The 25,152-nt window shown below is 37.8% G+C and overlaps 1 protein-coding gene across 1 annotated transcript in view; it reads left to right on the plus strand.

Moving 5' to 3' along the window:
• Positions 1 to 4,187: 4,187 nt before the first annotated feature.
• Positions 4,188 to 25,152, plus strand: part of Gr21a (Gustatory receptor 21a) — a 29,188-nt gene continuing 8,223 nt past the window's right edge. The window contains exons 1-5 of the mRNA XM_089637517.1: positions 4,188 to 4,299; positions 5,485 to 5,583; positions 11,291 to 11,463; positions 17,446 to 17,645; positions 21,034 to 21,179. Of these exons, the coding sequence (XP_089493643.1) occupies positions 4,266 to 4,299; positions 5,485 to 5,583; positions 11,291 to 11,463; positions 17,446 to 17,645; positions 21,034 to 21,179 (652 nt within the window). The 5' untranslated portion in view covers positions 4,188 to 4,265. The remainder of the gene's footprint in view (positions 4,300 to 5,484; positions 5,584 to 11,290; positions 11,464 to 17,445; positions 17,646 to 21,033; positions 21,180 to 25,152) is intronic.

Genomic DNA, 25,152 nt, shown 5'->3' on the forward strand with positions numbered 1-25,152 from the left:
TTAATCGAAATTTAAAATGACAAACAAATTCTGTCGCATTCGCGAGTTGTTTATCATTTTTGACAGCTTTATGTTTTTTTTTTTTTTAAATTAACTGTGAAACAATAAAACTTTCCAAAAAATGAAGATATCTTAGTAAATATTCAAATTTCTTCTAAAAAAATTGAAAAATTGTTTGATCTTTCACTAAAAAAATGAGAAACCATTGAAGTTAAATCAAATGGATAACCCTAATGAAGAAATCAATTTAAGCATTCTGAAAAATGGCATTTGTGTCATCCCTCTTGTATTGCAGTTTTACAAGAAGTCAGAGTCTTCGATAGGCGTGCATGTCGCTAGTCCACAATCATCCAGAGAAGAAACGAGCAGAAAAGGCAATTTTAAACACCAAAAAGAAACAGATTCAAGTTCAAATTTGAGTGGCGGGGAAAGGAAATCTAGAAACACGGGAAGACAAGATTCAGAAGTGCTTTATCGTCAATCTAGTTCGAGAAACTTTAGACGAAAATCCAGACACGAGGAGAATCAAGAGAATGAACCGATTGAAAAACGGCGTTCGAGCTTTGGAGATAAGAATTTGAATGTCAGAAATACAAATATTGGAGAAGAACAACTCGAACACCGACCAGGTCCTCGAGAACTCAAAAGAAAGTTTAAGAAAGAAGGATCACAGGACATGGAGATCACTGAATGTCAATTAAGCTCTCGTGATTCTATCATAAATGACGAACACGACAACATATTAGAAAAGGATCGAAATTACTGTCATTCCAACTCAAGGGATATGAAAAGAAAATCTGTAAATGCGGAATGTTGCGAAAAGGATCTCGTTGAGTGGAAATTTAATTCCAACCAGTCATCTTGTACATCCAAGCGAAATAAAAATATAGAAAGTGACCTTTTTAAGCATTTATCTACTTTGAGAGATATGCAAAGGAAATCCGGAACCAAGGAAAGTCTTCAGAGCCGTTCACATTTTAAAGATCTTAAAAAAAGCTCTGTAAGTCTTGAGAAGGAATACCTCGACTGTCAATTTAGCGTCAGTGACTCTATAAGAATGGTAGAAAATGAGAAAAGCCGTGAAGATGAATTACATAAACAACAATCAGTTTTTAAAGATGCAAAAATGAATTACATAAATTCGGATAGTTTTCAAAGCGAATTCTTCGGTTGTCAGTTTAGTTCGAGTGACTCGACAAGAACGACCAAAAACGAAAAAAGTCACGAAAAAGATTTACTTGAACAACAATCCAATTCTAGAGATTTAAAAAAGAAAGTACAACATTCAGAAATTTATGAAAAGAAGCTACTTGATGATAAAAACAGCGAAATGACTTTTGGATACACGAAGAGTGAAGAAAATGAAATTCTTGAAATTCTAGCATGTTTCAGTGCTTTGCAAGACAAAGACATAAGTGATAGTCGTGAAAAAGACCTCAACGATACTAAATCAAATTCAACAGAAACATATATAAGACAAAAAAGTATTCAAGATAATCACAATCAATCGTCTCATTGCCAAAGCAAATCAAAAGTTTTTAAAATTAACTCCAAAAGCCAGAAAAGTGTGCACAATGGAGAAACAATTAGCCCACCAAGTACTAGAGGTTTAAATCAACGATCTAGAATCAACGATAACCATGAAAAAGAACTTCTTCATATTCGTCAATCAAGTTCATTAGATGTGAGATGCATTGCGACAAATGTGAATGATTCGGAGGACACTTTAATACCGATGAATATTGCTGTTCCAAATAAATCTCGTGAAGAAATTTGCGTGAAAAAAAGTGTGAAACGAGAAACTCTCAGCCATCAGTCTAGTTCTGGAGAAAACAAAAAAGAACCAAGGATTGAAGAAATTTGTGGAAAAGAAAAATCTTTCCAACGGACCAGCTCCAGGGACTCGAGAAGGAGACCCGATCGTGAAGAAACAAATTTTCAAGGTGATAAGAGAGCAAAATACTTGCACAGAAATTCTGATAGAGAATATGGCCGGATGAAGGTGTCTGATCCAATTCCAATTTGGGAGAAGTACGGAATACGACTGGAAATATGTTCAACCAAGTTCTTCAACTATTCAGATGAAGGTAGGTTTCCAATATTCATATTAATGTTACTGTCCCCGGTTTTGTAATCCAGTTTGCTGGAATCCACTTTGACAACACTGTTTGTATGCATATTATTATTATTTATTTATTTAATATCAACACAATGACCTCAGGAAGTATAAAATGAACAAGCACATCCATAACTTATAAGTAGACCTGTGTTTAATAAACAATAGTATAGCCTCCTTGTATCAGTAGTAATAACATCTGCGTATCTATTGCTAACTTCATTTAATCTAGGTACAAGCAAGTGTTCAAAATGCTCAGTCCCGTTATTGTTACATTTAAATATGATTTCGAAACGAGTAACTCTCGTCGGTATAATGAAATTCAATGAGGTTAAGTATATCTGGGCCGTCTATACCTTTGAAAAGATAATATTTTCTTTAGTTATTGGTCTATACTACCATTTACAAATTTGAAAATAAATGTAAGTCGGATATAATTCTTCGATCTGAGAGTTTTAACAAATTAGTAGAATAAATTAAAAGATTTATACATGTTTTCACAAAAGCGTACTGCATACTTTATGTTCATTTTTCTATGACCTCAAAATCCCCTTTATCAAATCCACTTTTAAAGCAATCAATAGTCACAATTACGAGAGTGGTTTATTAAAATGCCGTTCAATTAATCATTTGAAATTCGATCCACGTAGCTGCCTCTGACATTGAAACACGGGCATTTCAGTACTTTGTTGACTCCACTGGGGTAAGGTGCTAAACAAGATTTGCAATAATTGATTGGATTGAGGTTTTTTTTAAATAAAAACGGCAATAATCAGAAATATTGCACTAGTTTCCCAAGCTCACATACTCTAACATACTCCCAGTTTCTTATTTCCGAATGTGTTAGATACGTTTCAAATAAGGTTTATTTTTTTTACTAGACTGATGTCTCAAAATGAGTAACTTCAACAACACGTCGAAGTCGTACTTTGCCAGGAATCCAAATCAAAAGCAATTCTTAGAAAATCACAGAAGATGCCAAGAAAATGTCTTTATTCGCCAAAAGGACAGCATTGGTGGGTACAGTTATTATTATTTAATTTTAGACCTAGATTTTAGATATCACCATGGATGGAATGCTTCTTTTTTGACATTGCTTTCTTATTAATTACTAACCGTGAAAAATCACTGGAAAATATAATTATTGGAAGTTTTGTGAATCTCATTGCCTTTCAAAAACGAGTATTGTCATTTACTTCATAATATAGGAGGTGGGTATGTTTACTGCCGACCCGGGAAGTATTTATTGGATATCAAACACTTCTGCCATAGGTCACCCCAAGAGGTTCGCTACGATTGGTGACTTAGCAGGGGTGCCCGGGTTCATGTAGTGGGGTTTTTTCCGGGCTTTCATACGTCCTTCACTCTTGGACATACTTAGACATACCCCCAGATTCCTACCCAACCCTCATGCCTTTTTGTACTTCCCAATTCTTTCTCGCATTCCTTCCCTAAAAATACCTTCCATTCAGCATCCCTAAAGTTAAAATAGGCCCTGACAGGAATTATTTTAAGCAGGAGTGGAGCTAATGTAAAAAATGGCGATTTAAAGAGATTTAAAAAATATTATAGACAGAACAGAAATGGAGGATGGAATAGCAACTGTAAATCATTCAATATGCAGTGTTGTTAATATTGAATTTTCACCAAAAAATGTGTTTATCTGAAAAAAAATAAACAAAACAAACACATTTCAAACGAAGAAAATAATTTTGGTACCTACCCTATCGCTTGTCTGATATGATTTAAACTTATCAGTTCCAATTTTCAAAATTTAAAGTTCATTGAATTTGAATAATTTTACGCAATTCGCAGTAATATTACTATTTCAAATTACGCATGCACTCATGTACCGACAGACGAAATTTCTACGTGTAATGAATATTTATAATAATATTATACACTAGAAGATGAATTTGAAGGGAGAACTTCTCTTTTAATGTTAGAGATGGCAGCACTGGATTGTAATTAATACGTGGGTGCTAATATGTGCGACAGACGTTAACGTAATAATATTATTTGTTTTGCAGCTGGTATTTCGGTACATCCATACGCCAAGTCCGTAGTAACTGAACAGGACGGCAGTCTGCTCGATGAACACGACAGCTTCTACTTTACGACAAAGAGTTTGCTGACCCTTTTCCAGGTCATGGGGATAATGCCTATCATGAGGGTGGCGAAGGGTAGGATTATCTCATATTCATTATTTATTTATTAAGGTATGCTATTATAACCTTCTTGTAACTATATTCCGTGCAGTTGAACACATCTACTATTTCTCAGAAAGTATCGACAACTGTACGCAATCTAGGTGTATCAAAATGACTACAGTTGGTACGTTGAAGGTGATTAAGCACAATAAATTGGGGCTGTCTATAATTCCATTTACGATTTTAACAATAAAAGTCAAGTTGAATTTATTTTTCGGATTTCAATTATGTCTAAAACAAGGGCCCTAAAGTGCTTAAAAGAATACAAACCTACCAATGACGTTTCAATACCTACCTTTAGACTTGTTATTATTTCATAAAATTAAGATAAAAAAATGGAAAAATGAATAAGAAACACTCTTATATATCCAGTGAATTCTTAATTTATTTGTTCAAATATGACAAAGGGTTCCATGCTAACTCAACACAGTGACTATTCAACACACTTTTAAAAAGTGATATAAAGTCATTAAAAATTATGAAAAAAAAATTTTTTTAACCTAATCTAACCTACTTAATCCAGTTAATAAAGTTTTTGTTTCATCACTTTCCATGACTTTATATAACTTTTTAAAGATGAGATGAATTATCATTTTGATGATTTATCTGGTCACCATGACAAAGACAGACATTAAAAAATTTGTGTTTGAATGAAATAAACAATAGGACCGGGCGGCGTTTGCGTATTCAAAAGGTGCGTCGAATACTACTTCAAGGCCGATTAGAGTAACAAGCCTGGGCGCCTGGCGAATTTTCTGGTGTCAATTGATAAGTGTTGTGCCCTAATAGAGCAACGACAATTTGCAAATGGCGGCGATTCTTGATAATACTCGTTGTTACTTCTGATTGTATGTTGTTTTACCGCAAGCATATAAATAAAGAGAGTAATTATACTATTTTAAACAGTGAAATTTAGTTGACGACAGCACTGACGTAGTAATTTGGCTGTTGTGCATGTATTTATTGTGGCACTTTTTAAGACAATTTATTTGGAGGTAACACACGACCTTACGCGACGCGTGACAATTTATTACTAAAACTACGAAATCGGAAACATTGCAATTGACGTACTTATTGATTGCCATTTTGAGATTACTACAACACATCTACATATATTGTAATGTCATTGAAACGTACAGTTTTTTTGTCGTTCTGCAGAAGAACAAACTAGATGCAGAACCACGTTCAAGTGGATATCAACTGCAACTTTCTGGGCCTACTTCATCTGGGGCTTGGAATCCATCATAGTAGTTATGGGTAAGAAATTTAACTTAATTACGTATTCCCTTTGAACATGGATTCACACGTAGCTTTTATAAATAAATTACTACAGTATGTTATTTGTGTAGGGTAAACTAAACTATGATTGTCCGCAACTATTAATTGCCCACTATCACTTTGATTGTCCTTTTCTCATAAACGTATATAAATATTTCTCCGAAATATGAACAGATATTATTTCTATTCATTCAATGTGAATCAATGAACTGCCATATTGGCAGAAATAGCCATTTTGTTGTTTTTTTTAAGTGAAACTTCTTTATGCGCGTTATGCAATTTCGAGGACCGGAGTAAAACCAACTCATGACCGTCATGAAAAACCGTGATCATTTCGCTATAGGAGCCTAGCCAATATTATATACCTACTTTAGGTCACTTTCCAAACTCAGCTTCGCGGTCTAGAGGCAGAGAGCCCGATTGTCGTCGTGAAGAACCGAGGTTCGATCCCCGCTTTAACTATTTTTTTTTTCTTTTTGTGATTTTTTTAATAATCATTTTTTTAAAAGTGATAAAATGCTCTCGTGCTGCGACTTTTAGATATTTTGACTTTATGATATTTTGGTCGAATACGTAATAACCGCGGTCTAGAGGCAGAGCGTTCGACACTCGTTATGCAGGACCCGGGTTCGAATCCCATATTTTTATAACTTTTAATTTTTTTTATCAACGATTTGTAATAATGTAGTAAAAAATTAGATAAATTTGTTAATTTAAATTTAATTTAATTTTCGGTACCTATATGATATTTTGGTCGAAATATAGCTTACAAATCGAGCCGGTAGAGTCGCTCGGTATTTTGATTAATTATTTTTATTCATCAACGATTTGTAATAATGTAGTAAAAAATTACATAAATTTGTTAATTTACCTTTACTTTAATTTACGGTACCTATATAATATTTTGGTCGAAATATAGCTTACAAATCGAGCCGGTAGAGTCGCTCGGTATTTTGATTAATTATTTTTATTTTGAATCATTAAAATTACTAATCAAGGCCGATAACGCCGCGTCGCGCGAAATATCTCTCCTCGCGGTCTAGAGGCAGAGCGTTCGACACTCGTTATGCAGGACCCAAGTTCGAATCCCATATTTTTATAACTTTTAATTTGTTTTATCATATGCCACTTATAAATATGTCAACAGACAGAAAAAAAGAGAGAATGAAATGAAAAGAGAGAGAGAAGAATAATAAAAGTTTCACTTCCGTCGTGCGTAGGTTTGCCACACACTGTATTTTGAAGTGAAACTTCTTTACGCGCGTCATGCAATTTCGAGGACCGGAGTAAAACCGACTCATGACCGAAACGAAAATGCGGGTACCCCCACCACCGATTAAAGTTCATTTGATCTAGTCAAAGTTTTGAAGTAACATATAAATGCTTCTTAGCTCATCCCGACAACTGGCGTTGGTGGTGTAATGGTCAGCATAGTTGCCTTCCAAGCAGTTGATCCGAGTTCGATTCTCGGCCATCGCACATTATTTTTTTGTTTTTAACGCCTTTTTCATTCAATATCTTATTTTTTAGTAGGTCAGAACATTTTTTAAAAGAAAATAATATTGCAAAATAATAAAAACACTTATCTCACTGTGATAAAACATTACTCCGCTAGAGCGCGCTTTGCGTTATTGTGTTGGATTAAAATTATTATCTAATCCGTATATTATGATAATTGTATTACATTTATTTAATTAATTTATTTATTTTGATAATATGTAATAATTTACAGAAAAAAAATTAAAACTATCTCCCTCTGATAAAATATCCGTTCGCTAGAGCGCACTACGCGATCTTGTGTGGGATTCTATTTCTGTACATTGTACATTATTTTTAAAAATATATTATATTTTGGGTGTAATGTAGGTAACATTATAAAACATAACAAGCTCTCATATTTTCAGAACCTACATAATATAATCAATTTATGCGGCTTTGCTTACAGTTGGTGCTCAGCGTGGTTGGCTTTCAATCAGTTAAGCGAGGTTCGATTCTCGGCTGTGGCATTTTTGAAGTGAAACCTTGTTGAGGTGGGGGAGCCGCTCACGAACGTTCTCTCTCTTCTCTTCTTTCCTCTCTCTCAGACACCAGCGAACTGCGCCACGCCAAGCATCAGCTGAAACTAGAAGTTTCACTTCTGTCTTGCGTAGGCTTGACACACCCACTTTTTTTTCAATTTTGTTAGGTATTTTTTATGTTATCTTAATGTTTTACCTCTAATATTGTTGATAATAAAACAAAATATATAAGTATGGACCATCTTCAGGTTGTTTCGTTAACGGTTTTTTTTTTCGAATCAGTGAAGTGGACAATCACTGTCATTATTGTGGGAATCATTATGAACAATGGGCAATCTCAGCACATTTAATTATCAGAGATGTGCAAAATGGGTACCCAAAACCATTTGAAATGCAAAATGGAAATGGGTCAAAACTTTTCCATTTGAAAATGCAAAATGCAAAATGGTTTTTAGAAAAGCATTTCAAATGCAAAATGCAAAATACCTATTTTCAAAATGCATTGAAAATGCAAAATGGTTTCTCATTCAAACAATTAAAATAATTATAGAATTTTTAAACAATTTTGTCATTTAATAATGGACATCAATGTAGAACAAACATATTATGATGGTAAATCATTTACATGATGGTAAATCATTTACATGATGGTAAATCCAAAAACACCACGACTACAGATTATGAAACCACAAAAAAATTGCGCGGGACTAATGTTGCCAACGTAAAAACATAGAAACTGCTATCAAACATTTAATATTAGAGCGTCATGGCCTCATGTTCAGTATTTGAATCAGTATTTTTTGTAATGGTATCACTCAATTGCCAGGGCTCCTACCAGGGAGCAACTTGATAAATGTAAATTATCTCTCATAGCGAGGTTGACGACCGACTGATATTTGGGGCTTATGAAAAAAAGATGAGTGGAGATAGTAGGAAGAATGTTGCAAAAAAGCATTTAATATGGAAAATGCATTGAGAAAAGCATTTAAAATGCAAAATGCAAAATGGTTTTTGGAAAAGCATTTAAAATGCAAAATGGAAAATACCTATTTTGCATTTTGCATTTCCATTTGAAATGGATTTATTTGAAATAAAGCACATCTCTGTTAATTATACATTTTGATCATTTACAAGACATTGTCATTATGGTGTAGGGTAGGTAAACGTAATAAATTAATTTTGTCGCAAATATTCATTATTCATTATTTTTTAAGCACACGGAGAAAAATGAATATTGCTAATTTATTAAAAAATCTCTTAAAATTATTTGCAATCCAGTTAAAAACGAGATTGCAGGCTTCCTGATAAACTTTTAGAAAAATTCCTCAGATATGTTTTCTTCTTCTTTCGTATGGTGGGGGGTCAGAGGGGGACATCTAGATCTGCGAGCCATTTTAGGGCCTCAGGCGTCGCCATGTGGACCTCATCAATCCCGCCGGGGAATGAATGGAGCGGGCATTCGTTGACCACATGTTCGGTAGTCTGCACCGCACCATATTCACACATCGCCGACTCTTTAAGGCCCCATCTGTGCATCATGTGGGCACAGCGGCTATGGGAGCACCTCAACCTATTGATGGCGGACCAGGTTTTGCGAGGCAGTGAGAACCCAGGCTGTCTCTCGGTGGTGTCCTGTATGAGATGGGCATTTCCCACGTTGGCCGTTTGCCACTCAAGTTTCCACCTATCTTCTGGGGTGAGAGGTAGTTGGAGGAGCCTCTCTCCTTCCGCCCAGAAGGGCTTTCGGGACTTCAAGCGGCATGCCGGGTGGGAGACGACATCTTCGTGTAGAGGTATTGCGCTTTTTTGCAGCGCCTTCTTGTATTCCCTCAGTGTTGCAATTTCTCGCCTGATGTTTGGCGGGGTTATGTTTGCAAGTACGGGGAGCCAAGGGAGAGGAGTAGATTTTAAAGTCCCGCTGATGGTTCGCATTGTGGCACTAAGCTGAACGTCTACCATGGAAGTGTGGGCGCTTCTAGCCCATACTGGAGCACAGTATTCAGCCGTTGAGAAAACCAGGGCAATGGATGCTGTTCTGAGCGTGTTGGCGTCGCATCCCCAGCTAGTTCCAGCTAGCTTATTAACTAAGTTAAGCCTTGTCCTGGTTTTTTTACCGACTGTTTCCATGTGTTGACGGTAGTTCAAGCTCCTGTCCAAAGTAACTCTGAGATAGCGGGGGTGGGGGTCATGGTAAATATTTTTTCCATCAAACTGAATACAGAGTTTGGCATCCGCTTGTGAATTGCTAAGATGAAAAGCTGTCGCAACTGTTTTCGACCCATTTGGCTTTAGTCGCCAATTGAGGAAATATTCTTCCAAAGCCTTTAGGTCAGAATTGAGGATATCTTCTGCTGCTTTAAGGGTTTTGGCTTGAGCTGTGACGGCGATGTCATCTGCGTAAGCAAATTTTCTGCCTTCAGTATGAGGGAGGTCTCGAGTGTAGATGTTAAATAGCGATGGGGCCAGCACTGAGCCCTTTGCAAGGCCATTATTGAGGGGTATTTTTTTGCTTTTTCGCCCTCCTAGAAAAACCCTGAAGGTACGGCCAGTTAGCAGTTGCTCAATGAGTCGTACTGTGTTGCCATCCTCTATGGTGTCGTACAGTTTAACAAGGAGGCCTTTGTGCCACACCGTGTCGTAGGCCGCAGAGAGATCAATGAACGCTGCCGCAGTCTTCAGCCGTTTCTGGAAACCAGATTCAATGTGTGTTGTCAGTGCTAACACCTGATCGCAGCAGTTACGGCCTGGTCTGAAGCCAGCTTGCTCTTGTGGGACCACTTTCTCCAAAATTGGAGTAAGTCTGCGGAGCACAACTCGCTCTAGAAGTTTGTACATGGTACTTAAAAGTGAGATTGGCCGGTAGCTGTTCGGATCCTCTGCTGGCTTGTTGGGTTTGAGGATCGCAATAACTTTAGACTTTCTCCAGGTATTTGGTATTTCTCCAGTTTTGAAAATTTCAGTAAATAGTTTTGCGATCCATATTTTTGTCCGTGGTCCAGCATGTTTCAGAAAGTCTGAGAGAACTCCATCACATCCAGCTGCTTTCCCAGCTTTTGTTGAAGTGAGGGCGATATCTACATCGTCAGCTGTAACGGCGACCACAGTGTTGGGGTTCACCGGCCATTTTAGCCGCGCCGCCTTCAGAGATTTTTGGACCTGGTGGTTTATGTTAGACCTTGTTGTCGTTTTTGAACTACGGAGTAGTTGCTGAGCAACAGCATTTGGTGACACTTTGGGCATTGTTTTAGTTGGCTGATCTGCAGCTCCAAGTCGCCTTAGTGTTTGCCATGCTTTTCTGCTCGAGTGCTCGAAATTCATTTCCTCCATTAATTCATTCTATACACATGTATTAATTAGCCTTGATAATGTACAGTGACGAAATGCAAAAATATTATGATTTTTATGAACACGTGTTCCGACGTCGTGATAATACATTCCTCTTTTCCTAAAATTTTAACAGGAAACCTATCAATTCATTCGGAAAGGTCCCATTTTTAACCGGATTGCGAATAATTTGCAGAGATTCTTAATAAAACAGCAATACTCATTTTTCCCTGTGCAGGACCATAACCACACCCTTCAAAGTCAAAATATCCTTAAGCGGGCAAGTATTGCCTATTTTACCAGAATAACCATCGTCCAAATGACATTAAGATGATATTTTCCAGTTGGCAAGGATCGCTTGGCCCTCTTCCTTCGCAACTCCGATAAGCGCTTCGATGAGATAATCTACAACATCATCTTCCTCAGCATCCTGATTCCGCACTTCCTGCTTCCGGTGGCCTCCTGGCGCCATGGACCCCAAGTTGCCATCTTCAAAAACATGTGGACAAACTATCAGGTATGGACAACAACTATTCTTAACTGGTGTACAAGATATTCGCAACATCTACTTTTGAGATTTTGTTAAAATATACTACACCTATTTTTTAATAATATTATCTTATGTGTTGCGTCGGATTTTTTGGATTGAATGCCACGTTCAAAAGTTATAAAATTTTTAAACTCAGAATTTCGATAAAAATCAGAGATGTTTACTTTTTTTTTTTTTTTTCAAAAAAATATTTATTGCACAAAAAGAGTACAAAGGTTATAACTTATAGGTTACATCCTATTTCTTCCAGCTAACCCAACAAATACACATTATATCACATAACCCAACAATTACATGTTAACAAATAAATAAAAATAAATAACAATAAATAAAAAAATAAAAAAAACAGAGTTATTTAATTCATGTAAGGTATTCATTCAAGGTGTAGTGACATTTGTTTAAAAGAAATTAGTTGCCTATTGTATACTGATGATTGCTAACAATGTGGAAGATCTGCAGTCTCTCTTGTATAGGATGAACGAAGTATGCGTGAAGATTGAGTTAATGATGAATGTAAGTCTAAAGTAATGGTGTTTGAAAGAGAGAGTACGAAAATAGCGTGCAATATTGTTGTGAATAAGGAATACTTGGAGCAGGTGGATGAGTTTGTGCATTGCTGAATGCTGTAGAAATGAGATCCCTGAGGCGTATGTATGGTAAAACCATGTATGTATGATCGTTTGAGAAATGTGAAGATCCGCAAAGATCGCAAGGCTGATGTAAGTGTAATGAGTAAGATTAAGAAAGGGACGCTTCGATGGTTTGGACATATAGAGCAAATGAGCGAAGAAAGGAGTGTAAGGAGAATAGATGACTCAAATGTGAATGGTAGCAGAAGTCGGGGACGCCCGAGGAAGACTTTCAGGACCAAGTGAATCGGACACTCGAGTCGGGCCATGTCAAGAGTCAGAATAATAGAAGAGTATGTATGAGACGATGTATGAATGTGAATGAGGCAAGGAGTGTGCCTAGACCGAGTTGTTTGGCGGTCCATCTTCTCTGCCTACCCTTGCGGAGAAACGGCGTGATGGTTAGTTAGTTAGTTAGTTATGTAATGTAATAATTTTAACAGTAACATTGCGGTATACAGTAGTGAATGGTGGAAGAAATGCTTATAATACGACAATTTTTCACGTTGAAAAGGTTAATCGTGAAATTTCGCAAGACATTGTTCAATTTTATTTCTCGATAAAAAGTTTTGTTAATACTGGCAGTAAATCAAACGAAAATCAATACGAAACATTTCTCATTTGCGTTTTTGAAAAACAGGTCAACTCTTCCATCATGATAATATACGAGTATATATTACATGATATGAAAATGTTTTCTTTTGCACCCCGCGGCGTGTTTTTTACTCTGGCCTTATCAAGTTTTCCGATTTTCTTTTCGGCGTTCATTCTTATCTACCATAAACCTAAAGCAGAGAATTCATGTATTATCGGATGTTATCTAAAAGCATTATATGGGTCTTCATATAATATTTGCACCCTAGACATTTAAATGGGTCGCTACTGAGTATGACGGGGTTGAGAATTTACCCGAGAGTTTACAATCCTTTATACCCTTGGACAAGATACACCATCTTGAATAGAAAATCTCCAGAAATGTGATTGATACCGATTTAAAAGAAAAATTATGTCACAATGATCTAGGTCTCAGATAGGCCAATGAATTTAACTATATACATTATGTTTCAGAAATAATATCGATATAAGAAAATGTTTGTTAAAATTCACAATCAATTAAGATAAAATTAACCTTACTGCGGGCACACAGGTATGCCCACTAACTATTTCCATCGGTTTATATCTTCAGTGGATACAATACACGAAGATATATAAGACAAGTGAATAGAACTAAGGAAAATATTATGTTTTTAAAAAAAGGTCGAACCGTAAGGTTCCTTATTCCTGTGTGCAGAAAATGTATGTTTAATTATTGAAGACAATATTAGCGATTCCTAAACAAAAATCTGAAACGGAAAAATTAGAAAAGGATACGGTCACATCTAGGAGTCGATCCCAGGACCCTTGCCTTGAATTTAATGTTTGGAAGAAATTTTGTTTTTTGAGAACGAGAGTAATCACTTTGCATAAACAGTATTACCAATTTGTAATTACATTCAAATTTCTCACAGACGTTTGAAAAAAACACTGAGTACATTTCATTCATGGTGGAATTCAATTAAATCTATTTGAATCTGCTCTGCTTTCTTAACTCTCGCCTGAGATTAACAAAGTTATTTCACATCGTCAACATGGTTTCATGGCAAAAAGATCTACTTTTACAAACTTGATGATCTATCAGGAATACCTATTTAATACAATGCAAAAGCGTCTTCAAACAGACGTAGTGTATACTGACTTTAGTAAGGCATTCGACAAAGTCTCACATAAAATTCTCATACATAAACTTAGTGCCCTTGGAATAACAGGGAATATTTTGAGATGGTTTGAGAGTTATCTGCATAAAAGAAAAATATGTGTTAAACTCAACTCACACTATTCACACCAGTTCGAAGTCTTTACCGGCGTCCCACAGGGGTCTCATTTAGGACCAGTACTATTTTTATTGTTTATCAATGATATAACTACGGTTTTTGATGGAGTCATGATTCTCTTATTTGCAGATGATCTCAAAATTTATAAAACCATTACAAATATTCATGACTGTTACGTACTACAATTTAATCTTGTGAGGCTACAAGAGTGGTGCACCCACAATGAACTATTTCTCAATATTGATAAATGTCAAACGATAACTTTTTCCCGAATCAAAAATCCCATTACGCATCAATATAGCATCAACAACATTTTCCTAAAAAGAGTTGAGAATATTAAGGATCTTGGTATTATTTTTGACAGGCAACTAACATTTGTTCCTCATATAAACGAAATAACCAACAAGGCCATGAAATGTTTGGGTTTTATATTAAGGACAACGAAAGATTTTAAATTAATAAATTCCTTCAAACTGCTATCCACTGGTTTAGTTAGAAGTAATCTAGAGTATAACTCAACAATCTGGTCTCCATTTTATAAGATTCACCAATTAAAAATTGAAAGAGTGCAACATAAATTTCTGCGATTTATTAATTATAAATTAGGAATTCCAAACGAATATCTTAATTACACTTTCCTCATGAACTTACTAAATTTAACCGATTTATCATTGAGACGCACAGTGTGCGACTTAGTATTTCTTTTCAAAATTTCGAATGGCAGACTGGACGCCATTGATTTGACGAGTCTTATATCGCTCCGTGTACCTACGCGCGACACTCGACAGACCGCTCTATATAATGTTCCCATATCTGCTAACAATTATTTTCAAAACTCACCTATTCAAAGACTTCACATACTCGGTAATAAGTATAGCTCAATTGATGTTTATCATCACCAATCAGTATACAAACTAAAATACAGTATACTAGAATGTTTGTAACAGATTCATAATTTTTTTTTTTCAAACGCATATTTTATTGTTTCATTAACTAAGCTTTGTTTTGTAAAATTCCCAATCGGGCAAAATAAAGATTGATGATTACAAAGATGGTTTACAACAAACTGTAGTGTTTATCTTTATAATCATAATAACAAACTTACTTGTCTTGTGTGTATTACCTACTTACATTATTGTACTCTTGTAACTACACTATATTTATATAAACTTATCGAACTCATTGTCCAAATTCCAATAACACCGTAACTATATACTTGAATTGTATCTACTTAACTACCTACCTATATCTGTTATATTTTTCTCAAGTTTATGTATTAGTTTAACCTATGTTCTGTAAAATATTCAACCGACGTACTTTGTACAATAAACTTTGCTTGCTTATGTTTATAAAATAATAACACCATAACAATAACCCTACACATTGTTATGTAAGTTCATACTCAATTTATTATGCTATGTAATTAAAATATTTTATAATGCTACTGAACAACAAAACCCATAACATGTATATGTAAAAGCCTTCTAGGCGTTAATAAAATGAAATAAATAAATAAATAAATAAAATATTACTAATCACCGAAAAATGAGGATTATTGCTGATTTATTAATTCCTGTTAAAAGCTGGATATCAGGCCGTTTCCCAATAAATCTTTATTACATTCATGATATATCTTTATTTCTATTATTTTTGTAAAAATGTTTTTAATGAATTTTTTTATTGATTATTTGAAAAACGTACACGGAGTAAACTTACTGATCTAAAATATTGCTAATTTATTTAGAACTTCTTATAATTATTGGTAATCCAGTTAAAAACGGGATTGTAGGCCTATTACGATTGAAATGATAGGGTCTCTATTAAATTTTCTGTAAAACACGAATGTGTTATTGCGATGTCGGAATATGTGTTCGCTTTTCGTCATTGTAAAATACAAACAAACGCAAGCGCATGAACACCTGTTCCGATATATTTTGAAACTGTCTGCCATCCCGTTTTAACGTGATTTTACTAAATCAGCAATACTTCGTACACAAATGGCTCTTTACGGCTTAAGACGGCCCTGTCCATAGCCTAGAGCAGAGGTTCCCAAAGTGGTCTATATAGACCCCCAGGGGTCGATATCGGCTTGCTGGGGGTTGTCAGCGAGAAAAAATTTTGGGGGTCCACGAGATTCAAATGGGGGTACATACGAGCGGACCCCCATTTACCGTTGAAGTTAGTTCCGTAGATGACACAATACACCTAACACAAATAACACAGTTTACGTAATACTTATAATAAACTGAGAAATTACTTATTTGATATTTGTATTTTTATATTTCGTAAAGTTCTGTATTGAGGTATATAAATAAAATTATACGTTCCTTTTCCCGTCAATACTAATATATTGAAGCAAAACATTGCACATCGGAAGCCGCGAATTTTCCTAGATTCCCAACTTGTTTTTGAAAAACGTCCAGGGTAATAATGACGTTCAACATTTAAATGTACTTCACACAGACTTCAAAACTAAGTTAGAGGAAATTTTGACTGTGGAAGTGGAATGTTGAAGAATCGGATATCATATGACAAGAAGAACTGATCGGAATAAGCGCTAACAAAGAACTTAAGGGGCAGTTCTGTAGGGCCAGCTACAGAAAGAAATTCTCGTTGCTTATCCTGCTTTATTTTCATTTGGTGTAATACCTCACAAGGGTGCCCCTGTCTGCACAATGTAAAGACAGAGCAACTACACCGCCACCCGGTTGTTTTTTTTTTTATTTTTATAGTGAATACCTCACAAGAGTCCCAACTGCTCCCATCTGGAGCCAGTGAGACTTTGGCATCCCCAATTGGGGGATGTTGTGAGGCTGAAGGTAAGTGGGGAAGGGAAAGAGGAAGGTGGGGAAGTACCTGGCTATTCAGATCTAGTCACTAAACACGGCTAAAGCCATTTGGAGCAACGTTTCAATTCTGAATGGTGGTCTTACACCAGGGCGATACTGGTAGTATCTTCCACTCTGGAACGTGCCGCAAATATACTATATATTATTTTAATTAATTGATTGTGAAATAACACAAATTAATCAAATAAAATTTATTTGCGCACGCCGGGTTCGAACCCGCAACCTTCGGAATGGCAGTCCAATGCGTTACCACTGGACTATGCCGGCCGTCGGTTATTGGGCAGGCAAGGGAATATTTTTACTTAAAAAATAAATGATTATCACATGGGACGTCAATAGTTTTAGGAACGTTCAATTTCGGCAGGCATGGGGTCTACGGAAAAAAAAATATTTGGCAAGTGGTCTACGGGGCAAAAAAAGTTTGGGAACCTCTGGCCTAGAGGAACGCAGAGCACACTTACTGAACAAATGTCAAAACAGTCTAGTTATAACTTATTCACTATTTTCTAGATTCTATAGTAACTTTTCCCGACGTAACCATCCATTTCAGCTTCAAACGTTCCGTTTGCGTGAATTATTTGTTTTTTATTACTTTTCCAGCTGAAATACTTCCGCATCACCGGCGAGCCCATCGTGTTCCCCAACCTGAAAGTCATAACCTGGGGCCTCTGCGTCTTCTGCTGGGGCTTCAGCGCCGTCATCATCATCTCGCAGTACTACCTGCAGCCCGACTTCGAGCTGTGGCACTCATTCGCGTACTACCACATCATAGCGATGCTAAATGGATTCTGCTCGCTGTGGTAGGTAATTAGTCCACAAGTCAACCTGTACGTCATCCCCCGAGGCCTCTGTGTCTTCTGCTGGACCTTCAGCGCAGTCATCATCATCTCGCAGTACTACCTGCAGCCCGACTTCGAGCTGTGGCACTCATTCGCGTACTACCACATCATAGCGATGCTAAATGGATTCTGCTCGCTGTGGTAGGTAATTAGTCCACAAGTCAACCTGTACGTCATCCCCCGAGGCCTCTGTGTCTTCTGCTGGACCTTCAGCGCAGTCATCATCATCTCGCAGTACTACCTGCAGCCCGACTTCGAGCTGTGGCACTCATTCGCGTACTACCACATCATAGCGATGCTAAATGGATTCTGCTCGCTGTGGTAGGTAATTAGTCCACAAGTCAACCTGTACGTCATCCCCCGAGGCCTCTGTGTCTTCTGCTGGACCTTCAGCGCAGTCATCATCATCTCGCAGTACTACCTGCAGCCCGACTTCGAGCTGTGGCACTCATTCGCGTACTACCACATCATAGCGATGCTAAATGGATTCTGCTCGCTGTGGTAGGTAATTAGTCCACAAGTCAACCTGTACGTCATCCCCCGAGGCCTCTGTGTCTTCTGCTGGACCTTCAGCGCAGTCATCATCATCTCGCAGTACTACCTGCAGCCCGACTTCGAGCTGTGGCACTCATTCGCGTACTACCACATCATAGCGATGCTAAATGGATTCTGCTCGCTGTGGTAGGTAATTAGTCCACAAATCAACCTGTACGTCATCTCCCGAGGCCTCTCTGTCTTCTGCTGGGCCTTTAGCTCTGTCATCTTTATTTCGCACTACTACCTACAGCCCGGCTTCGCGCTGTGGCACACCTAAATGATGCTGGAACTTTCCTGATGCCCCTCCTGATTGGTGGTTTGTCTACACACGGCGAAAAATGAGTATTACTGATTTATTAAAATCCTGTTAAAAACCGGATCGCAGGCCATTTCCTAGTAACTTTTAGTACATTCATAATATATCAGAAATCGTACGTTTGTCCTAATTATATAATGAGGGAACTCGTGTTCCAACGTCGCGATAAAACATCGTTTTTACTGAAATTTTATTAGGAAACCTGTCAAACCTGTCCTGAATAATTTACGAAATTAGCAGTATTTTATATCAGTAAGTTTTCTCTGTACTTAGGAATGTTTGCAGTTTTTCACTGGGCACCAAGAATAGTTTGACACATCCACCAAGCACACTTTGTATCAGTGAGCGATTATTTTAGGAATTACGCATAAATTATTTAATTTGGAATTTTTACTCGTTACGGACGTGCCTCTGTTAAAGTTGTACTCTTTATAGTCATATTACAATTAGGTTTGACAGCCTCCGTGGTTGAGGGGTATGGCTCTCGACTAGCAAGCCAAAGGTCGCGGGTTCAAATCCCAGCGTGCGCAAATAAATTTTATCTGATTAATTTGTGTTATTTCACTATTTGTTCATTTAAAAAAAGATGTAGTATAAATGTAATGTATTATGTAGTATTAGGTAGTAACTTAAAATGGCTTTAGCCGAGTTTGGTAACTAGATTTCAATAACCAGGTAGTCATCCACCTTCCTTTTCCCCATTTCCTTACCCTTCCCACTGCCTTCAGCCTCACAACATACCCCAATAGGGGAAGCCATAGTCTCACTGGCTCCAGACGGTTGGGAGCAATTGGGACTTGTGTGATATTCACATTAAAAAACAACAAAAAGGTACATTTTATTCAAATAACAGAATTAATGCTAGGTTTCAATGCATTCATTCCCGCTCTAGCCATTTCGCATAAGGGTCTGAACGGTGGGCGGTGCATAGCTCAAGAAGCAACATCCCAAAATGAACCATCCAACTATGAACCCACAAGTAAGTTACTAACTTTACCAATATCAAGAAGTTCTGTACACATTCTGGCAAAAGTAATCTTCAAGAAATTCAAGTTTATCTTCCTCGTATGTCTATATATTGTTTATTGTGTTGGTAGGTGGGTACATTGTTCAAACATTCTTCACCCAGGATCGGCTCTTAGCCAAATGGTGCTTGGCGCAAGTAAAATGTTGGCGCCCCTTGTCAAAACCAGTAACCTAGATAAGGGATCACCGCATGGAGAAAAACGTGTATTGCTCATTTATCCGGCTAAAATCGGGATTGCAGGCCGTTGCAACACGTGTTCATGCACATGCATTTGCCTTGACAATATATAATGATGAATCGCAAAAATATTAAAACTTTCTTGAACATTCGTGTTTTTCTAAAACTTGTTTACAAATAATTTGAAGAGTTTCTTATCAAATTAGTAATACTCATTTTTCTCCATGTATGATCAATACCTAATATTTAGGATGATTTGAGATTTTTTTTGGATTAGATTATGATTAGAATAGATTCTTTCAGGATTAGATTAGAATTAGGATAGATTTTTTTTAGGATTAGATTAAAATTAGGATAGATTTTTTAGGATTAGATTAGAATTAGGATAGATTTTTTTAGGATTAGATAGTATTTTAAGGTTGGGTGGTTTCGAGAATTTGAACAATTCATCCAATTTCAACGTTATTTTCAAGTTCTGTCAAGGTTCTATTCAAGTTCTGTTATTATTTCAGTTTTTGTGAAACAACTGACCAATAATGATATATTATAACAACAGGACATGAATAGAACCTTCACAGAGCTTGAAAATCAACTTCGAAATTTGACGAATTTTTCAAATTCTCTGAAATAACTTATCCATAGATTAGATTAGAATTAGGATAAATTTTTTAGGATTAGATTAGTATTGGGATAAATTTTTTGTGATTTTAATTAGGTTGATTTGTTTTTTCGTGAAGCACCATTTTTATAAAAAATAAGGTGTGGTATTTATCATCTCCTTGACTCTTTGGTAATTCGGGGCCTGGGGCGGATTTCTCCAATTGCGCTCGTACCTCGTGCCGACAATAATAGCATATACGGTGACCGTAAACTCGTAGTAAAAGCAAGAGAATGGTGAATCTACATCACATTTGGAGTCGTCTTGTGGTAGCTACAATTTTTTTCATTAATGTCTTTTTTTTTCGAGCAAATCGAGTCCGGAGTTGAAATGTTTTAGGTCAAATTTGATAAAAGGTCCCAACTGCTCCCAACCGTTTGGAGCCAGACTATGGCATCCCCAATTAGGTACGTTGTGATGATGAAGGTTGTGGAGAGGGACGGGAGAGGGGAAGAGGAAGGTGGGGAGTACTTGGCTGGTATTTTATGAGACAAGGAATGAAATCGAAGGGACACGGGTTCAAGTCCCGTTGGCGTCATGTATCTTTTATCAGGAGATTTTTCAATATTCAGGCGAATAATTATTGCTTGTAAAATAATTAAAAAATTAATAGTTAATTTTTCAACCTTTCTAGGTACATAAACTGCAATGCTTTCGGCACGGCATCAAAGGGGCTAGCACGCAATCTGCACAAGGCTCTGCAGAGCGAACACCCTTCCAAGAAACTGACGGAGTACCGCCATCTATGGGTGGACCTCTCACACATGATGCAGCAACTTGGTTTGTGTCTTCGCTAAATACTTTTAACACTAACTTACCATCATTTTGTTTTTCATTAGCAAGAAACATATAAATATTTTTTTTGGTAAAAGGCAGTAACTTTGTGGTTTGACATATTGATGGAAATAAAACAATTAACTTTGTTTAAAACAACGAATTTTCCTTTATTTAATTTTCTATAAGCGACCTGTTTAATTTTATACCCTGAAGATGTTTGTACTAAGCGTAACCGTTCGGTTATAGAAAATTAAATAAACTAAAATTCGTGGTTATAAACAAAGCAATTGTTTTATTTAATTAAATAATAGAATGCTTTAACACAATATATTATTAGTAAATACATATTTACAAACAATAATCTTTTTTTTATTTTTTTTTATGTATATTTTATTTAGTTATAAGAGTTTACATCTTATACCTAATATATTATTTTCTATGACTAATACAATATTATTTACTACTTACATACTAAAATTTAGATTTCACAACATTGAGACATAATCCACGAAAAACTGCAAGACTTTTAGCTTCCTTAACAATTACCGGGAGTTCATTGAACATTTTAAAACCTTTATAATAAATATTGTTTTGTGTTCCCGATAAATGTGTTTTAGGAAGCCTAAAATCGTTGCAGTTTCTCGTAGGATATAAATGAACTGCACTATTAGTTCTAACATTCTTTGACATATAGTCAGGTAACATTTTATTTTTTAGCTTATAAATAAACACTAAGGTATTATAAACTAATCGTTGCCACACACTTAAAAGATTGAGTTGACGTTGCATGGTTTTTATTCTGGTGTACCTGCTACAACACAGTATTGACCTCATGCCTCTGTTCTGGATTACTTCCATTCTCTTAATTTGGGTTTTGTTACTTAGAAATATTACACTCGTACAATAATTCAGATGGGATGCTACAGTGGTATTGTAGACCAACCAGGCGTCCCCGGTGCGGGCCAAAACTGTTGGTAAATTTTGCCAACATTCGCGGTCTGCACACTAATTTAAATTCAGTTCATCACCATCTTTTGTCCCAACGTCCCAACCTTCTTTTCCTATCCGAAACTCAGATAGCCGAGCCGCCAGACTCCTCCTATCTGGACTGCCCGGGCTTTACCCTTGCAAGCAAGTTCCGACTCAAAGGAGGAGTCTGCCTCTATAGTCGAGCTGACATCAACTGTGTACGACTATTGAGTCTGGAAAACTCCAGATTCGACGTAATGTGGGTGCGCGTCAATCTTGCCAGTACGGCAAGATTCTACGCATGTCTATACCGCTCACCGAACTATAGCGAATCAGACACTTCCGAGCTCTTCAAACATTTGAGAGATACTATTGATGATCTCTTGCCCCGCTACCCTTCGGCCGAGTTTATTGTTCTGGGGGACTTCAATGTTCATAACAAACCATGGTTGAGGTTCTCTGGCCCAACGGACTCGGCTGGCCGACAGGCGGAATCCTTTGCCATTTGCTACGGATTAGAGCAACTGGTTCAGGAGCCTACAAGGGTTCCTGATGTCCATACTCACCGTTCCAATCTGTTAGACCTATTCTTAACTACTGTGCCACACGGTTATAAGATTGACGTCACAGCGCCTCTGGGATCATCTGACCACTGCCTAGTGACGACATCAATCCCCGTTAGCCTCAGACCAACCAATGAGAGGCTGAGGAGAAAAGTGTGGCACTATAGGTCAGCAGATTGGTTCGGTATGCGGGCCCATTTCAACGCTTTTCCGTGGTCAGCTGTTTGTTTTCGGACTTCGGACCCTTCAAGATGTGCCCAGGAGATTGGTGAAGTCATCAAATCGGCGATGGATGGCTTCATACAATCGACTACTAAAGAAACTGGTGTGGGCTCAAAGCCGTGGTTCAGTCGACAATGCTCCGAAGCAGTTCGACGAAAAAACGCGGCTTACCGAGCCTACAACACATCTCGAACGCCCGAAAGCAGATCAGCATACAACAAATCGGCAAAGGAATGCAAGAGAATCATTAATGGGTCAAAATTCGAACACGACCTGCAGATCAGCAAAAAGCTGGCTGCCTGCCCGCATGGCAGCAGAGCATTCTGGTCCCTTGCGGGCTCAATAGGTCGGAATTTTTGCAAACCCAGTTTGCCACCTCTTACCAGACCTGACGGCTCACTAGCAAACACCGCCACCGAAAAGGCTAACTTATTAGGGAAAATGTTTGCGGAAAACTCGACCCTCGATGACGGAGGTGCTGTTCCGCCGTCGGTTCCTCACTGCGGCTTCTATATGAAAAAGCTGAGGATCCGGCATCGGGATGTACTCCACGTTATACGGGGGCTCGATGTTAACAAAGCTAGTGGACCTGATGGAATACCTGCCCTGGTATTGCAGAGGTGTGCTGCGGAAATAGTTCCAGTTTTGACAAAGCTCTTCAAAATGTCCCTGAAGTGTGGCACTGTGCCCTCTGGTTGGAAAAAAGCGGTCATTCACCCTATTCCCAAGAAAGGTGACCGCTCCAACCCGGCCAACTACCGCCCCATAGCGATCACATCAGTTCTGTCCAAAGTGATGGAACGTGTGATCAACGACAAACTGCTCACATACCTCGAGAAGAACAAAATTATCAACGACCGTCAATACGGATTCCGGCGGAACCGCTCGTGCGGTGATCTTCTCGCGTATGTGTCGCATGTTTGGGGGCGGTGCCTGGAACGTCACGGTGAGACCCAAACGGTCGCACTAGACATATCCAAGGCCTTTGACCGGGTCTGGCACCGAGGACTTGTCAACAAATTGCCTTCTTACGGACTTCCCGCATCCCTGTGTACGTGGATTGCTGACTTTTTAAGGGATAGGTCGATTCAGGCAGTTGCTGACGGTTTCACCTCATCCTCACACTCTATAAATGCTGGCGTCCCACAGGGATCGGTTCTGTCTCCGACTTTGTTTTTGTTGCACATCAATGACCTTTTGACATGTGCACCGATACATTGTTACGCGGATGACAGTACAGTTCATGATAGCTTTTTGTTTGACAAGCCCCCAAAGGGCACACACACTCCAACGGCTCGGAGGGCTTTGAAGCAGAGAATGGACGGTTATCTCGAGAGTATTTCCTTCTGGGGTAAAAATAATCTCGTCGAATTTAATGTTTCAAAGACCCAATCCTGTCTGATTACGTCTAAAAGGGATCTAAATGATAATCTAGTCTCCTTCAACGGAAGCAATCTTCCAAACAGGCCTTCCATTGATGTGCTTGGTGTAACTATAAGTGACCAGCTCAGGTATGGGGGCTCCATCGAAGCCAGAGTAAAGCTGGCCTCTCAGAAGCTGGGCGTACTGTACAGGGCCCGCAGATACTTTAATAATACACAACTGCTGACCCTGTACAAATCGCAAGTGCGCCCTACTGTCGAATTCGGCAGCCATCTTTGGTCCGGAGCCCCTAAATACCTGAAAAAAACCCTTGACTCTGTGCAAAAACGGGCGGTCCGTTTGATAGATTCCCAATCTTAACAAACGGACTGCAATCTTTAGAGCACAGGCGCAGGTAGGTATGCTGTCCTTGTTCTATCGGTATTACAATGGAAGATGCTCTGAGGAACTAGCGTCATTGATCCCTTCGGCACCGGTGCGTAGTCGGGATACACGCCAAACGCGTGCCCAACATTTGTACACGGTTGACATTTGTCACATGAGAACGGGTCGCTTCTACGATTCGTTCTTAAGTTCAACAGCTCGGCTGTGGAATGAACTGCCGGCCTCTGTGTTTCCTCCCTCCTACAACATGGGACTCTTCAAGACCCATGTTCACTCCTTCCTCTCCAAAAAAAGACCCTCCACACAGCATCCCCAAAGATGACATAGGCCCTGAGGGAAATTATTTTCTTCAGGGCCTCCTGTGTGGAGTTAATATAAAAAAAAAAATATATATATATAATCTTCGCAAATACAATAAGTTATTTGAATAATAAACAGGTTTCATCATAGACATA

Source organism: Hesperophylax consimilis, chromosome 11, assembly GCF_061612785.1.
Source record: "Hesperophylax consimilis isolate HC1 chromosome 11, BYU_Hcon_1.0, whole genome shotgun sequence".
In the NCBI taxonomy this organism is placed as follows: Eukaryota; Metazoa; Arthropoda; class Insecta; order Trichoptera; family Limnephilidae; genus Hesperophylax; species Hesperophylax consimilis.